Source organism: Fundulus heteroclitus, chromosome 23 (genome assembly GCF_011125445.2).
Source record: "Fundulus heteroclitus isolate FHET01 chromosome 23, MU-UCD_Fhet_4.1, whole genome shotgun sequence".
NCBI lineage: Eukaryota > Metazoa > Chordata > Actinopteri > Cyprinodontiformes > Fundulidae > Fundulus > Fundulus heteroclitus.
In genome coordinates, this window is record NC_046383.1 from 20,070,378 (window position 1) to 20,087,463 (window position 17,086).

General features: G+C 39.9%; 1 protein-coding gene across 1 annotated transcript in view; it reads left to right on the top strand.

The window, feature by feature from the left end:
• The window catches only part of trpc7b (transient receptor potential cation channel, subfamily C, member 7b), an 82,569-nt gene that overhangs the window by 35,568 nt on the left and 29,915 nt on the right, over window positions 1–17,086 (top strand). The window contains exons 5-7 of the mRNA XM_012871856.3: window positions 1,494–1,710; window positions 6,372–6,605; window positions 9,854–10,118. Coding sequence (XP_012727310.2) covers window positions 1,494–1,710; window positions 6,372–6,605; window positions 9,854–10,118 — 716 coding nt within the window. The remainder of the gene's footprint in view (window positions 1–1,493; window positions 1,711–6,371; window positions 6,606–9,853; window positions 10,119–17,086) is intronic.

Sequence of the window (17,086 nt, forward strand, 5' to 3'; positions counted from 1 at the left end):
CTTTTTGGTTGCACATGATGTGTCAGATCATCAAACGACATCTGACAAAGGCACCCAGGGTAGATTTGTCAATTATGACTTTAATGATTAAGGGAAAATATAGTGATGTGAATTAACATGGCGCTATGTAATATAAAAGCAATTTCCCTCTCTCCTTAAATTATGAAATTACTAGGATGTGTCACATTTCTAAGACAGCCGAGTTCAGTTTTCCCCAGCCACACGCCAGGCCTGATCACTGCCAGACTGGTGGAAGTGAGAAATTACTTATATATTACTTTTTTAACATGAAGGAGGCTCAAGCATCTCAAAAAGCAACATGCCAGTGCTTAGTCTTAAAGTATTTTAAGAAAAAAAACGACATTACTCTCATGAAATCATTGCACATCACCCAGCAGGAAGTGCATTATGTCTGTCAATATTAAAAAGACTGGAAGCCACGAAGGGCAGCAGTCTGTGCACAGTATGCATCAAGGTTTATTTGCCAAGCAATATACAAAACTGAGCTCAAACCCTTTATGTTCCAGAGAGACAATATGATTTAGTAGTTACAGTAGTCACAGATCTGCATAAAGCATTTACAAAGTGCACTGCTTGCTGAGTTTTCTGGCTCAGAAAGACCATTGAAGCTCTATTGTTGCTGCAGAGTTTCTCCATTTCACACCTTTTTAACCCAATTAGCATATCATATGTATAAATGAGAACCGTAGAACAGAAAGCCTGATCAGGGATGACCGTCTCATGAGGCGGAGGGTGGCTCTTTAATACGACAGAGCTACAAATGGAAATCAAGGTAGCCAGAGCTTTAGATGAAGTATTACAGGGTTAAAGATCATACGGCAGCCTTTCCCTGGTAGATGTAGCGGCGTGTGTTGCATCCATTCCCCTGCAGGATCTGATATGTGCGCATAGAGCGGGTGGAGGTGTCCCGTAGGTAGTTAATATTGAACACAGCATGTTCTGAGATTGGCAAATGTTGAGATCTCAGAGGCCTATATGTGGCTGCAAGCGTGCGCCTTCCTGTGAGTATGTGTGTACTTGTGTGTGTTGACATACCGTGGTGCAGCCCTTGTGGTATTTTTTTTTAACACTTTTTGCTCAGTACCATCCAGGTTTACCTGCTGCCCATATGGTGCCTTTCCGTTAACCATTGATTGTTTGGCAGTGAGTTACTCTGGCATTGCGCTGTTTGGAAAACGGATCATTGAATTAGAACAGCTGCTGTTTTTCTGCGAAGATGGTTTTCGTGGAGATGCTTCCCGTCGTTTTATCTCTGAGGACCAAAATTTGTGTAACTCTCCAGAAAGTTGCCTCAGTAAAGGGAAACAGATGTTGCGTTTGGCTCCGGTTTTAATTGTGGAAAGAAATCTTGTCAGAGATTAAATTTGTTTTTAAAACACCCCTTCACCTTTAAAAAAATATCTAATTCAATATTGTCTTCAGACTCCAGGTATGAACACAATGAAACAACGTCCTTTTATTTTTGCCCCCAGATCGGCCAGATTCTGCGCAGTCCTTTCATGAAGTTTGTGGCTCACGCCGTCTCCTTCACCCTCTTCCTCGGCCTGCTGATCGTCAACGCCTCAGATCGCTTTGAGGGTGTGAAGAACCTGCCCAACGAGACCATCACAGACCACCCCCGACAGGTGTTCAGGGTCAAAACCACCCAGTTCTCCTGGACGGAGATGCTGATCATGAAGTGGGTGTTGGGTGAGTGAAATCATGCGCAAAAGCACCATATTCAGATAAAATGCTGTAATGATTTCAGAATGTTCCAGTTTTTTTTTTTTAAATCTTTGCAGCATCCTGCGAAATCTATTCCACATTAGTTATGTTAAAACCACAAAGTTCAGTAGATTTTATTAAGGTACTCTGTGACAGAGCAACACAGGGCTCCCTCTAGGTTTAGGGTTGTAGCTATTTCGCTCTCTTAAGTCCATTTCAACCTCTAACAATTATTCTCGAAAGAATAATTGTTAGAGGTTGGACCAGATTCACAGTGTCCACAGCACGTTACACTGTGGGGATGGTGTGTTCAGTTATATGTGCAGTGTTTTGCATGTACCGCCCAACAGGATACATAGTCCATAACGCCTGAATGGAGCATCTTGCTGTATCCCTGACCTAGCTTGTGGCAGACGGTCTGGCTTTGTTCTTGCCGCTCCACCAGAAAAGCCATTTGAGTTGAGCATCTGAGCTGTGGCTCTCTGCAGCTCCTCCAGAGTTACCTGGAGCCTCTTCTCTGCCTCTCTGGTTAGTTTCCTCCCAGCCGGGCATGTTGGCAAACGCTCTTTAGGTGGCCGATTGAACAGGGCTCAGAATAGAGCTTGAAATATAGTTTTGATAATATAAACCTGTTTGAACAGCTACACAACCTTATCGCTGACCTGTCCCCTGTGTTTTTTTTATGATGCTGTTAACTTTTGCACGTATCTGTTCATAAAAAAAACTCCACAGTTGTGGAAAAAAGTGTCAAAGGAATAATCATTTGCTGACTCTTGTTATGTTTTAAATTCTCTTTCCAAAGAGCTTGAAAATTGACTGACTAAAAAAAAAGATATGGACAATAACATTTTTGATATTTAAATGTTTCTTTCTTTTTTTTAAAAATCTATGGCTTCAAAATGTATGAATACTTCACACAGTTGTCTCATTAAAATAATTACTTTTCAAACTGTGAAAATGAAAGTAAACTGAGCTACTCTGTCTAAGACTAACAATTTGGAAACATATTTCTGTTTCTCTTGGCATAATACAGATCTGGGTATCTTAAAATTACAGGATGTCCTTTTAGATGGAATTCTTAAATATTTTTCTCAAAGATTGTGATCTCATTTTAAGAATCAAATTTTCTGGAGCAAAGGTTTTGGTTTTGGATTTCTCACTTGGACGATTTATATTTGGACGAGAAATATTTTGTTGAATGCAAAAGACATTTCATTTTCATATACATCCATGGAGACTCAGTCTAAGATATTTCATAGGCCGTATTTTCCTCTTAATATTCAAAGTAAATATGATTCTAATTGTTCTCCTTTTTTGTGAGAAATTATGAAGTCAATCAGGTGCTTACAGTGATCTGATGTGATTCTGCCCAAAAATCCAAACTTTTTTTGGAAATTCATTCAATTTGAGATAAAAAGAATATTTGTGGTTAATATCTCATTAAATCCACATTGTTTGGTTTAGGGATTAGACTCCATTCATGGATGTAACCATAGACATATATTTTTTAATCGCTTTAAATACTGCAAGACTTTATATTTTTACAAGAAATGTATGTCAATGAACCATGAAAACCTGATGTCCACTTCATCATTATGGAGAAGATGTTCTTAGAGGGTCTCCACAGTATTTTACCAAAGCTTTGTTAACTAATGCAGTTTTTTTATTTTCAAGATAAGGGTAATGTGTGTCGGTGTATAAAACATGTAGAGTGACATGAAATGTTATATCCATAAAATGTATTTAAATATTTTACTGTAATTGCTCTTCAATCTGTATGAAATATTCCGTTTGTTGATGTATTTATTGGGATGTCTGTTATGTGCATTTATGTTTTTTTTTGTTGTTAAGATTACTTAAAAAACCAAAAGCTGAATGAACAAGAGAAGAGAAGCTGAAAAATAAATCAGTGAACTCCAATCCTTTACAAATGAGTGAAACTACCTGTTGTTTGAAAAGACTGTGTAACTTTCCTGAACAATCTCAGGCGCTCTTGGCTACTTCAAATAATGCAATTTAGGTTTGCATTTAAAGTTCTATATTTAGATACATTTTATGTTTTTGGAGCATTTGAAGCTGTATGCAAAGTAAGAGACGGTATTGACCTGAAGGTAGCACAAAGGTTTGTTGAAAACGCATCCTTTAGAAATGAGTACAGGTTTTCTTCAGGGTCAGACACTTTTTCACCAACTTTTAAATGTCGCATAATTCGAGTTTCATACAGTAACGCACCTACCGAGTGGATAAAAGCCAAGGTTATAGTTATACTACCAATTATATCCTTTCATCTTCCAAAGATCAAACAGAGGTTACCTCCAGCATGGATTCAGCTCCATCCGGACTTGCTGAAGCAGTATTCATCCTGAGTCTTAATGATGAGCTGGAGGCAGAGTTGACCTGAGATGGTGTGCTGAGGAAATATACAGAGAGCAGAGGAGAAGGAGAAATGAAGGAAAAGTTTCAAGTGGCTGAAAGGGGAAAAAGAAAAAAAAAGTAAACAGGGTGCACAAGTATAAAGCGCGTGACTCGCAAAAAGACACGCGTGAGGAAGCAGGGAAACGGAGGCGGCAGACAAAGACAAACTCAAAGGATAAACAGCCCATGGCAATATCTGTCAGACCTCAGCTGCTTCCCATCTGCTGATATTCTTCCTCCCGTTCATTCACACATAACGACATTATGAGTGTGGTTCGTCCGTGCTGGTGCTCGTATGGTCCTGCTTTTATTTGCTTATGTGTAATAGCATCATTCTTCCCCCTTACATGGTCATCTTTGGCAGCAGCTGTTTGTACGACCGTGTGTCACACCGAGTGTGTGTGTGTGTGTGTGTGTGTGTGTGTGTGTGTGTGTGTGTGTGTGTGTGTGTGTGTGTGTGTGTGTGTGTGTGTGCACTAAGGATTGTGGCTTAGCTGCTGCATAATTTCATTCCCAACCATGCTTTTGTATAGCCAGTAATTATGAAAGAGATGGTGCCTATCAGGGTTTCCTTTTCGCTTGGCAATTTTCCCCTTGTTTGGCTCCGTCTGGAGAGAGAGACATAATGGATTCACAGCAAAGCATTAGGCTTTCAGGTGTGTGTGTGTTTGTTTGTTTGGATACACCTGAGCGTCAAATGGCGTCTCTTAAGTGATTCTGTTTGAATGAAAAGCCTTCGTTGCCACTTTATTTATAATGCTGCGTGCCTTTATGCGTGTGGACTACCAAACATATGGATTTTCCTACTCCTGCCATTATGACCCTTTACATACAGTGGAGCAAAAAAGGATTTAGTCGGTCACTGATTGGAGAAGTTCTCCTTAGAACACACAATGAGGGAAAAATCCAGTGAATCCCACTGTAGGATTTTTAAAGAATTTACTTGTAAATCATGGAGGAAAACGAGTAGTTGGTCACCCTCAAACAAGCAAGATATCTGGGCTTCACAGACCTGTAACTTCTTCCTTTGTCCTCCACCCATTCCTGTTTGAACCCGTTATCTTTATAAAAGACACCTGTCCACAGCCTCAAACAGTCAGACTCCAAACTGAACCATAGCTAAGACCAAACAGCTGTCAAAGGACACCAGGAAGAAACGTGTAGACCTGCACCAGGCTGGGAAGAGTGAATCTACAATTTTAATAATTGGAAGACGTACGAGACCCTTGATAATCTCCCTCGATCTGGGGCGCCAAGCAAGATCTCATCCCGTGGGATCAGAATATCATGTGAACGGTCAGCCAAAATCCCAGAACTTCACTGAGGGACCTGATGAATGACACTACGCCGAGATGGAGACAAATCCTGCAGTGCCAGGCGTGTCCACCTGCCTGAAGTTTGCCAGAGAGCATATGGATGATCCAGAAAAGGGAAAATCATGTAGAACTTTTTGGCACAATCTCAATTGGTCATCTTTGGAAGAAGAAGAAGAATGCTGAGTTGCATCCTAAGAACACCATACCTAATGTGAAGCATGGGGTGAAAACATCCTGCTTTGCGGCTGTTATCTGCGAAGGTGACAGGACGACTGATCCGTGTTAAGGGAAGAATGAACGGGGCCATATATCGTGAAATTTTAAGCCAAAACCGCTTATCAGTGAGAGCACTGAAGATGGAACGTGGCTAGGTCTTCCAGCATGACAATGATCCCACACACAGCATTCAGACAACGATGGAGCGGCTCTGTAGAAAGCATTTCAAGGTCCTGGAGTGGACCTTTTAGATGTAACCCCATAGAAAATATGTAGAGGGAGTTGAAAGTCCGTGTTGTCCAGCCATAGCCTCAGAACATCGTTGCTCTGGAGGAGATCTGCATGGAGGAAAGGGCCAGAACACCAGCTACAGTGGTGCAAACCTGGTGAAGACTTACAGGAAACGTTTGACCTCTGTCATTGCCAACAAAGGTTATGCTGCAAAGTATAGAGTTGAACTTTATTGACCAAATACTACAAATAAATTTACAAATAAATCCTACAATGGGATTTCCTGTTATTTTTTCTCTCGTTTTGTCTGTCATTGTTGAAGTGTGCCTATGATGAAAATTACCGACCTCTCTAATCTTTAAGTAGGAGAACTAGCACAATTAGTGGCTGACTAAATCCTTTTTTTTTTTTGCCCCTACTGTAAAATGCAATATTCATGTTGACTAAAACTTGTTCCTTCTCCGTCAGGTATGATTTGGTCCGAGTGTAAGGAGATTTGGAGTGACGGGCCCAGGGAGTACATCATGCACCTGTGGAACGTCCTGGACTTTGGCATGTTGTCCATCTTTGTGGCGTCCTTCACGGCGCGCCTCATGGCCTTCCTGAAAGCGTCCAAAGCGCAGCAGTATGTAGACATGCATGTACCAGACGACGACCTCAGCAATGCCTCACTGCCTGATGAAGTGGCTTATTTCACTTACGGTAAATGCTTTATATTTTGTCAGAAACGCCAGTAACATCTGATGTTATCTTCATCTGCTGATGAAGATAACAGAAATTTGTTGTTTCAATTATTGATGAACTGTTTTATTTAGCTAAAGCTGATGTTCCTCTTTGTCGTAACTCTTTCATTAGGATATTCAGCATGTTTTCTTTAAAACTGCTTATTTGATCCTGGTAAATCTGAGAAGCCTTACCTCAGAGCAGGACCTTTTACCCATGATAGTAAGACCCTGGGGAAGTGAAATTACCCAGATAAATTGATATCGCAATGCACCCTGGGCCTTTAAAAAGCAGTGGAAATGTGCCGTATGTTATAAACTTTAAGATCTTTTCTTTAGTGCTTATATGTTGTCACATTCAGGGCTAGAAACAAGCTTGCAATCAGACACATAAATGTCACAAATGCAACAAATGGAAAAAAAAAAAAAAAAAGAAAACTCAACTTTTGACCTAAAACATTAGCCCAGACCTGGCATTAATATGCATGTTTTCAAGTCAGATTATTTGTAGAGAGCTTTATGTACATAATGCCAACATACCAGATTTGAGGCTACTGCCATAGAGCAAATGGGTCCAGGGCTAAATTTAAAGAAACATATGGCAAAGTAAATAAAGTTTCTTCACGGTGAAAGGCAATGCATTCTTTGCTACAGTTACATGAAAACTATTTTGAAGATTTTAGATATTGGGTCCCTTTCATCTTATAGCCTCTCGAGCACAGCCTGTTCCAAGGAAAATTGTTGTATTTTCATTATGCCTGCGATTGTCAGCGTGAGCGACAGAAAGGGAATGAGGCAGTGAAGTCGCTTCACCTCTGAATTGGCTGGAGAGGTAATCACTTTTCTGTATGGTGTTGGAGGTGATACAGTCAAATGTGCTGTGTGAAGCACTTTTTTTCCCCACATCTCTCATTTTGCGGTCTCTCCACAATGTTTGCAAGCAATCATTGTGAACCAGCAGAGGAGAGAAACGGCGGCGTGGTGCCGCAGCATTTCTTTGTGTGTAGATTGCTCAGTAGTCCGATCTAGATGATGCTTGAAATTGGGGGAGGGACTTGTGACGACCGGCTTTTGGGATGCTGCCAGATGTGCATTACATGTGTTTGTGCAAAGCAAATCCATATGTTTTTTTCTTGACTAATATGCAGAACAGGACATGCCAGGTGTGTCCTGACACGGTGTGGTCTGCAAGTTACTGGATAAGCAAAGTGATAGTATTTGAAGCTAAATATTCTCCTATGGCATAAATAATGATTTGGAGGTCAAATATAATGTGTTATTTAAATATAAGTGAATAAGCAGATATCAATATGAACATGTACCCCTGCCATATGCAGAATAAAGACCTGCAGCAGGTAATTGGACTGTGCAGATCTGCACATGAAGAGAAACTTCACTAGTGCTTCCCCCTGCTGGTTGGACCTTGTCACGACAGAATCCTCAGCAGAAGGATGGGTTTGTCCTAAATACAGACAAAATAAAACTATTTTGTTTCTGTTTCAGCACATTTTAAGTATTGTTCCTTCTTTATTTGTCAATGTGAAGGATTCAATTTCTCCTCTAAACACTTGCCATAAGGCTTAAATTATTTGACTTCCATCTCACTGCTCTTCCTCTGACCACCCTAAAAGATTCCTTTTTTCTATTTCTGTTCGATCTGTTCTCTGTTTGATTCCCCGGCCTTTTGTTCCCCAAAAGCTGTGATTTTGCTTTAAAGCAGCAGCCTTTTCAAGCATTCAGATCACACTTTTACTGAACATCGCTCTACTTTCTGCAGCCAGAAACGTTTCTCTAAGCAATCAACGTGTTCATGAGCATGAAGGTTAAAAACGTACAGCACTTTTGATGCTGTTTCAACAGTATCTTCTTTGAATCTAGCGGCACTAAGGAGCAGCTAGCCAAAATGTGTGCATGTGATTGCAGCAACCAGTGACAAGGTGATAAAGTGCTGAAGAAATCAGCGAACTAGCTTTAGAAAATGCAGCATTATGCAGAACGCTTGAGCCACTATCCATTACCTTATATTTAGTTTTTAACAAACATAACTTTCTTGGGATCTTTCAAAGTGGTAATATTAACAATTTCACAGTCATTTTAAATGTTTTCTTTTACTTGTTCTTGTAGTCTAATACTAGATCCTTTTCAGGACAATGTTTAATGTTTTTGTTTGCTTTATGTGCTTGTTAATCCACTTAACTTTGACCTATGAAACATTCAGCCCTAAAAAGGCTGGCAAGGTGTAAATCATTTAATATCATAATATTGTTTAAATAGTTTTAATTATATATATTTTTACTGTATTTAATCTTATCTATTTGTTGTGTCCCTTCCCTTATTAAAGGTAGATTTAGGTTTGAAAAGTGTTACTTAAATAAACTTGAGTTAACCTAAGGCATGAAGTGATATTCAAAATCCTAAATGCATTACAGGTTCTTAAAAACATGATAATTACATGCTTATCTATTTTATGTCAATGGAGGTAAAATCTTACACTTCTGTAAGGAGCAGCCAGAAAATATATATCAAAAAACTGGCTAAAGTACAGAAACAAATTTGAAAGATCTTTGTAAAATGTGCTATATGTAAAGTTACGCAGTCAAAAATTAACAGCAATATTTTGGACTATTTAGCCAAGTCATTAAGGAAGGAAAATGGAAGTTAATTTTTCAGTCATATTTTCACCTTCAGCCATATATTTATACATTTCACAGTCCAAACTAATTTTTTAATTAGCAAACAAAGTGTTTCGTTTGTAAATTAGATATTTAGCCTGCCAATTAAATATTTAGTTGACAAGCTCAAAAACAGCTCAAAAACAAACATTGAGGTCTTGGCTAAATATTTACTTTCCAAATTAAATATTTAGTTTGGACAAAAAAAAATAGTTAGCTTGTAAACTAAATATTTTATTTGGAGCCAAGAGTTTAGTTGGAATTTAGTTTGGTAATTAATAATTACTTTTGGACTGTAACATTTATGATTGTATGAAGACATGTGAAAATATGATTTTGAGAAATGAACCCCATGTTTTTCTCTTACGACTATAGATAGCTTTTCATTTTTGACTGTATAGCTTTACAAATACCACCCCATACCAAACTGCTGAAAAACTTCACTTTAGATTACAAGAAAGTCTGGCTCATTGGAAGCAATGCATGAAGGTAGCAAAAGTGTATTTAAAACCCTTGCAGTGTTTTACACAAAGAACTTTCTGCCTTTGTTCTTCAGCCAGGATCAAGTGGCGCCCCTCCGACCCTCAGATCATCTCGGAGGGCTTGTACGCCATTGCCGTGGTGCTGAGTTTCTCACGCATCGCCTACATCTTGCCCGCCAACGAGAGCTTTGGCCCACTGCAGATCTCTTTGGGGCGGACGGTCAAAGACATCTTCAAGTTCATGGTCATCTTCATTATGGTGTTCGTGGCCTTCATGATTGGGATGTTCAACCTCTACTCCTACTACCTTGGGGCCAAATACAACCCTGCCTTCACCACGTGAGTTGAGCCCGGATGGGAAATTGCTTTAACATTTTCAGGGAAAATGTGTGTGGCTGTGTGATCACACGCTGGATGGATCCAAACATGTTTGAGATTTAATTACGTTTTTTTTGTTTCAGTGCTTTGAAATAGTATTTGCCCCTTACAGATTTCTTCTGTCTTTTCCTAGTTTGTCACACTTAAAGCTATAGTTGGTAATCCTGTTAAGAAACATTTTTTGTTATGCTGGGTAAAATGGTCCTTCCATTCTGACAGTAGTCAATACATTATGTATTCAGAAAAAGGAGGTTAAAATTTTAGATCCCTGAGCCGCTGGCCTGTACAAACTGACCTATCACTACCATTCGCACTGAAGGGCAGGGATTGGTCAGAGTTTTGGTCCTGCCCTCATCCCTCTATGTCCCTCAAATTTGCAAAAAGCAAACCATGTACAAACTTAGGAGAAGAAGAAGAAGAAGGCCTCAGTAGGAAGAAATACAACCAGAGTGAATTTGGGAGATTTTTTTTTTAGGCAACCCCCGTTGAGGAGTGGAAGATCAGGTAAGACGGTCTTGCGCATGCTCAGTTATTCAAAATGGGACTTGGGGAAACCTCCGGAAAAATCACCGACCCTTCCTATTTAATACATGATATCATCATAAAAAATTGTATCAGACAAAGATAACCAGAGTAAATTCAAAATGAAGCTTTCAAAATGCTATTTTATTTGTTAAGGGGCAAATAGCCACACGGGCCATCTTGGCCTATAGAAAAGGTGATTGCCACCATTGTTGTATCAGGAATTAACTGTGGTCAACCAGGTTTTCTTTTGAAAAGCTGTGTTCAGTATTACTATCCGTGGTCAGATCTAATTATGCCTTTGGTTTTGGGATTCATGCGAACCACAGTAAAAGTGTTTACCTAGTAATGGAGTTACAAAATGAAAACCACTGCCGACCAAAAACAGCAAAAGGCCCTTCCACATTTGCCAAGCAATATCTTGATGATCTCTGAGATTTTTTTTTTTTTTTTTTTGGGCTTTCATGTCAAAATAATTATTATTTTAAATGAAACGAAACTAGTGAGCTGATCCAATTTGCTGCAGCTGTCCATATCTCCCGTCTTCTCTCTCTTCATTAAACCTGACAAATGCCAGTAAACAAGTGGGCAAGGCTTTTAAATCACAAATTTCACGAGTATAAGACATGTAGGCAGTGTCTAATGTATGGAGGCTCTTTATATGAAAACCCAAGCCTGAGACGTCAGGCCAAAAGCAACAAAGTATTTTGTATCATTTTACAATGCCGGGGATTCCACAAACACCGACCTTAACTGTCTGTCTGATGCTACGGGTCAGAGTAAAGTCCCTTAAATGATCATTTAAGGGACTTTAGGTCAGAGGAGCCTGGGACTCGGCACTGCATGAGGCAAAGGAGGAGGGAAGGGCTTTTGCGTGCCGTGGATCAGGCATTCTTACAAGGAATCAAATAAATGCAAGGTGAAATATCAAACCAGCTTTGGGGAAATTGATTGCAAAGAGAGTCATTTTTATTTTTTAAACATTGATGGATGAGGCAAAAAATGGGCTCCAGCAGGAAGGAAGGCCATTTGTTTGTCAACCAAGGCAAATGGTCAAGGGCTGCAGCACCATCAGGGGTCTATCTGTGCAAATGCTAGGTGGTGGTACTGTGATGGTTTGGGGTCCCTTTGCTATTTTAGAACCTGGATGGCGTTCATACTTAAATCCAGTTGCGATGCTGTGGTATAACCTTAAATATGTTGTTCATGGTTAAAAAAAAAAGTCCAATGGAGTGAGTAAAATGTCCTCAGAGCAAGGAAGAAGACTTAAAGACAGTTGTTGGAAATGTTTGATGGCAGTTATTTCCACCAAGAGTAGCATGACCAGTTACTAGGATTAGAGGACAATTAGGTCTTCACATGAGGCCAGTTTAGTTTTGCTTGTATTTTCCCTTTAATAAAGGAAATTAGAATTTCAAAAACTGACATTAAAATTGTTTGATTTGAAAACAAAACAAAAATTGTTAATTGGAAAAATGTTTTTTCACAGTGTTGTTTTTCAAAGGTATTTGATTTGATTTGATCAATCTGTGTTTTACGCTTGCATTTTATAGTAATTATGCTCATAGGTCATGTTTTTAACCTGCGTTCAGTCTTCATGCAGCCAATCAGACCATCTGGTTCCATTAAACAAGAGTAAAGTCACCCCACAATACATCTAAATCACAAGCAGGAAATTGAGTTTGTGTCACTGTTTTATCACATCTGCAATTTTATTTTGTTTCAGCCACTTTATATCAGTCTAGGTCAGAACATTTGATGACAGCACAGGCAGCGGCTTGGTTTAAACCCCCAGCTCCTTCATTGACAACGTGTTTGGTTTGGGCAAACAGAGTAAATGTGCATCTTTCAACCATATCGATGACTGCAGTCACATCTGATCTTCAGCATGCTGTCACTTTCGTTCTGCAGGACCATGATGTGCTTTAAGCAGTCTGCGAGAGAGACGAAGTGAGGCAGGTTGTTTCATTTGAGAATTTCTAAATTGCAAAGAGGCTTTCAGCAAAACTGGAAGCGAGCTGTAAATGCACTTAACCTGCCTAAGTGTCTGTTCCTCTTCAAACCACGGTCTGTCGTCTCGAACTGTTACCACAACGTCTGTTCTTAAAAGGCACCAAAAGTATTACACCATCTATGTTGTTTAAATTTGTTTCCAAACATCATCTATATGAGCAATTTTTTTTACTTTTCATGCCTCCATTTGTTCTTTTTTCCCCGAAGCAGCACTGTTGATCTTGGATATTTGTTTGGCAGCTAATAGACCCTTATTATCATGGTTCCTTTATTGACAGAAAAATACCCTCTGATGTTTTTCCCTCTTAGGTGTCATGCCTCATTGTTTTTCTCCAAGGACCACATATATAGCGTCAAGGCCAAACCCACCTGTGTGTTGCAGAAAACCTCAATCTTTGTCTCATCTGAAGAAATTTCAGATGTTTGCATATGTGACTTTTTAGATAGAAAAATGTTTGATTTTTCTGGCATCACCCACAAACCACTTAGACTGAAGGATGAGTCTAATATTTATTTCCAATAACTTGCCTATCCCAAGATTTCCCCCTTTAATGCATTTCTTCAAAAGGGAGCTTTGGGGATATTTTTTCTAACCTCTCTTACTATAAAACACACTATCTATGGTGCAAGATAAATATTGTTCCTTCCCCAGCCTACTGGCAAGTAATAAGAAATATGCTTCTGTCATGTCATATTTATTCACCACGAAAAAGAATAAAGTCACGTTTTTAATTATAATGTTCTAGAAATAATTTTCAACTTGAAAAGTGTTAAAAGAAATGGATGGTTGGGGAAGAAACAATTGCAGGACCAGTGGCTTCGTAAGAAACATTTATTCATATCGTTGTTTTCTTTTTAACCCGCTGATTAAACAAACTTAGATTTAAAGGTTGGGGTTTTCTAAATTTTTAGCCTGGGATTATGCCACTGCAATAAAACATGGAGGGATTTTAAGGCTTTTTTTGCACATCAAGGATGCCAATAAACTCGTCCTTATATTTATATCTCTATTCACTTTGCACATATAGTCTTAGTTATGTGTAGAGTGGACCTTCTAACCTGCATGAGGAAGAAGTCTTATCATGGCCTTAATATAATCTTCCAGACTTAATTACAATTTATGCCCTTTACTCTCTATTTTTCTGTGTCAGCTTTATAAGTAAAGAGATTAAAGTCGGCCTGTCTTTTGAGTCGAGTTGCTGGTTTGGAGTTGAGTTGTTTTTTTTTTCTTAATGTTTTGGGTGTGATTCATGTAAAACAACAAAAATCTGAATTTACACCAGAACAACCCTGCTACTTTCCTAATACTGGATACATTTTTTTGTTTGGTTTTGTTATGTTTTTCATAAAGTTTCCCTAAAATCACATACGTTATTGCCTGTTATTGGTTTCCTTCAGTTCTACGCTGGATGTGCAAATGAGCCAACTCTTAGCATTGCACATTCACTGATAAGTAACCATTACTCTTTAGCCTGCTGCATGTATGTGTACATAGCAGTAGCCTGGACTTTGACCTATTATAAATACTTGTTCATCATGACTAGATTATTTGTTTAAATTGCTAATCCGGATGTGTTCAATGCACATATCTGATTCCAAATATCCTCACATATTTTCTTCCAGTTATCAGGTATGTGCACAGTTGAAAAATTCCCAAGTATGCGACTTCACTAATCTTTCCAGTCACATCATAAAAGGGAGCATGAGAAGTATTTTAAGATATCCGTCTGATTTCTAGCCTTTGCAGTGCAGAGCAGGTGTGTGTGTACAGTAGCTGCTCCGCTGAACCTACGGCACCGGGTGGCTTTGTGTTTCGCTCGGCTGTCCACATGGAGCACAGTATCCAGGCAATGTGATGAGCGGGCAGACGGGGCAGAGAGCTACCTGACAGCTGCACACACAGACAGGCAGAAACAAGGTCTAATGGAGCTGGAATTGAGTGTCAAAGAGATCGTGGCCACAGACCAACCGTCTGACATTAATGAAGACTTCTCACCAAGCAAAGAACAAGCACAGCACAGATCTCCAACTTCAGACGGAAACGAGTGTAGGATCCGGTCTCTTTCTTGTTTTAGAGCAGATTCTTCAAAGGGGGATCGGGAATGTAGCTGGAGTCGGACCATGTTAGTGCATTAGTTACCTTAGTGGGTCTGTTTGTCTCCTGTTAATTAGGCTTGTGATATTGAATCAATGGCATCATCTACCTGAGCACAATGTAGATTGTCACTTTGTCAGAAAATGCTGTTTCCTGTTTTACCACCAGGGGTCACTCTGGTATTAACTCTTACCCAGACGGCTTGTGAGCGTCAGAGCAAAACATATGAAATATGTGTGTATATGGACTATATGGACATTTTAGTGCTAAAAATCTAATAAGAAGACTAATCTGTCAAATTTAAGAGTTGTTTTTTTTTTTTACCCCCATGATAATTCACGAGTTGGGAACAGCAGTATATCAGCTGGGTGTTAATGATAGTAGTGCAACAGCTGTACAGCAATGTCAAATTCATCTCCTTTGTCCTTTGTTCCCCTGCAAAAAAATCACGTCCCAGTGCCCCGTTTCGTAAGAGTGTCTGTTTGTATTCGGTGTGACGTCAGACCTCTGAAAGGGCACGTTTGATGGAGGGATGAAGAAAAGCCCAGTCTGATAGCTCTCGTTTATACAGGGGGGGGCGCCAGGTGGAGGAGGTAATGATACCCCAGGGGGGACAATTCGGGCTGGATGTTGCAGTGAAGGAGGTGATGGAGAAGAAGCGAGATTAGCGTGAAGGAGTGAGGCGCGCACAGATTTCACTCTTAACACGCGCAGCCGCTCACACTAATAAAGACTCACACACATGAACGCACAGCTTGATAGAGCTTAATGAAGGCTGAACCCCACGTCCACCAAGACTAGGAAAGCTTGAAGACTTGCAAATCACAGATTTAAAAAGTGCATGAATCAGATGCTCAGAGTCCGCACCCTTAAGTAGGTGCATGCTCATACTATTCTTTAGCATTTTGTTTGAATTAACCAGAACAGCTGCTTGTGTGTGCAAAGAGAACCCACCTGTGCTTTGAGAAAAACACTGATAAGGAATTGATTTGGACGGTGCGTCTGGAGCACTGGGCCAGTCTTTGTTCTGGTCAGCTGTGCGTGACTACATGACAAAAAAAAAAAAAAGAAAAAAGAAAGATGGACAGAGCAGAAGACCTGTGACGATGATGAGAAGAGCAGTAGGTCAGAAAAACTGATGATACTACGCTTAGGAGAAACAGAGGGAATGCGGAATTAATTCAGGAAAAACCACAAGGTGCAAGAAATCAAGGCGACAAAGTCATCCGGGGCGAGGAGAAGGAAGATGGAGGGAAATGGAAAGGATGAGAGAACCACAGGGAGGGATGCAGAGGAGGGTGTTTTTGGTTTGGCTCTTTGTTCAGGCAAAATGCAGGAGACCTGCCAGAAGACATAGACAAAGGATGAAGAACAGCGGAGAGGGAAGAAGATAGGATGAGAGAAGGTCATGCAGGCTGAGCAACAGCCGTGCATCCTCACGGGATTAGCCCAGATTTAAGCATAGGCATTTGAAAAGGTGGGGAGGAAATCAGGATGCGAGCAATGCGCATGTTTATTGCCAACTGATTGTCATTGTTTATTTTCTCGTGTAACATTTTATGCGACAAAAGCCGCTATTTGAATTTCCTCAGTGTCATTTTAATGACACGCACATAAAAACACATTGGGTTTTGATAAAAGCAGATGATTAAATCCATAGCAATCACTGTTATCGTGACTATTTTATAGCCTGGTCTTGCAGTGTTCGCCACCTACCAGACAGGCTGTTGTAATAAACCACATAATGATAAGTGTTGATCCTAACCATCCCATCGTAGTTATGATTACACGTTTAGCGCTGATGTTCTGCTGGAAGGTGAGCTCCCATCCCGGTCTCAGCTTCCCTGCAGCAATATGTTGTCACCACCAGTGGAGAATGGTGTGTTTGGGGCGATATGAAACGTTAGTTTACTGCTACACGTAGCGATGCTGCATTTAGGCCAACAATATCATTTTCTGCCTCATCTGACCGGAGCGCTATCTCTTACATATTTGTGCTGTCCCCTTACATGTATTCTGCTTTAAATGATACATCCTGTGGCTTTATTTCAACTGTGGCTGTCTTCTTGCTACTTATCCATAATGGCCAGATTTGAGGAATCCACAGCTAATGTTTGTCCACCCTAAGCTTTGGATCGACACGGCTCTTGATGTACAATAAGCCTCTTGGCTGCTTTTATGATTAATGCTCTCTTTGCCCGTCAATTTAAGGTAGTTGGACAAGTCTTGGTAGGTTTACAGTTGTACCATACCCCTTTCCGTTTTCAGAAGATTAGTATGAAAAGTTTGGATATTAATC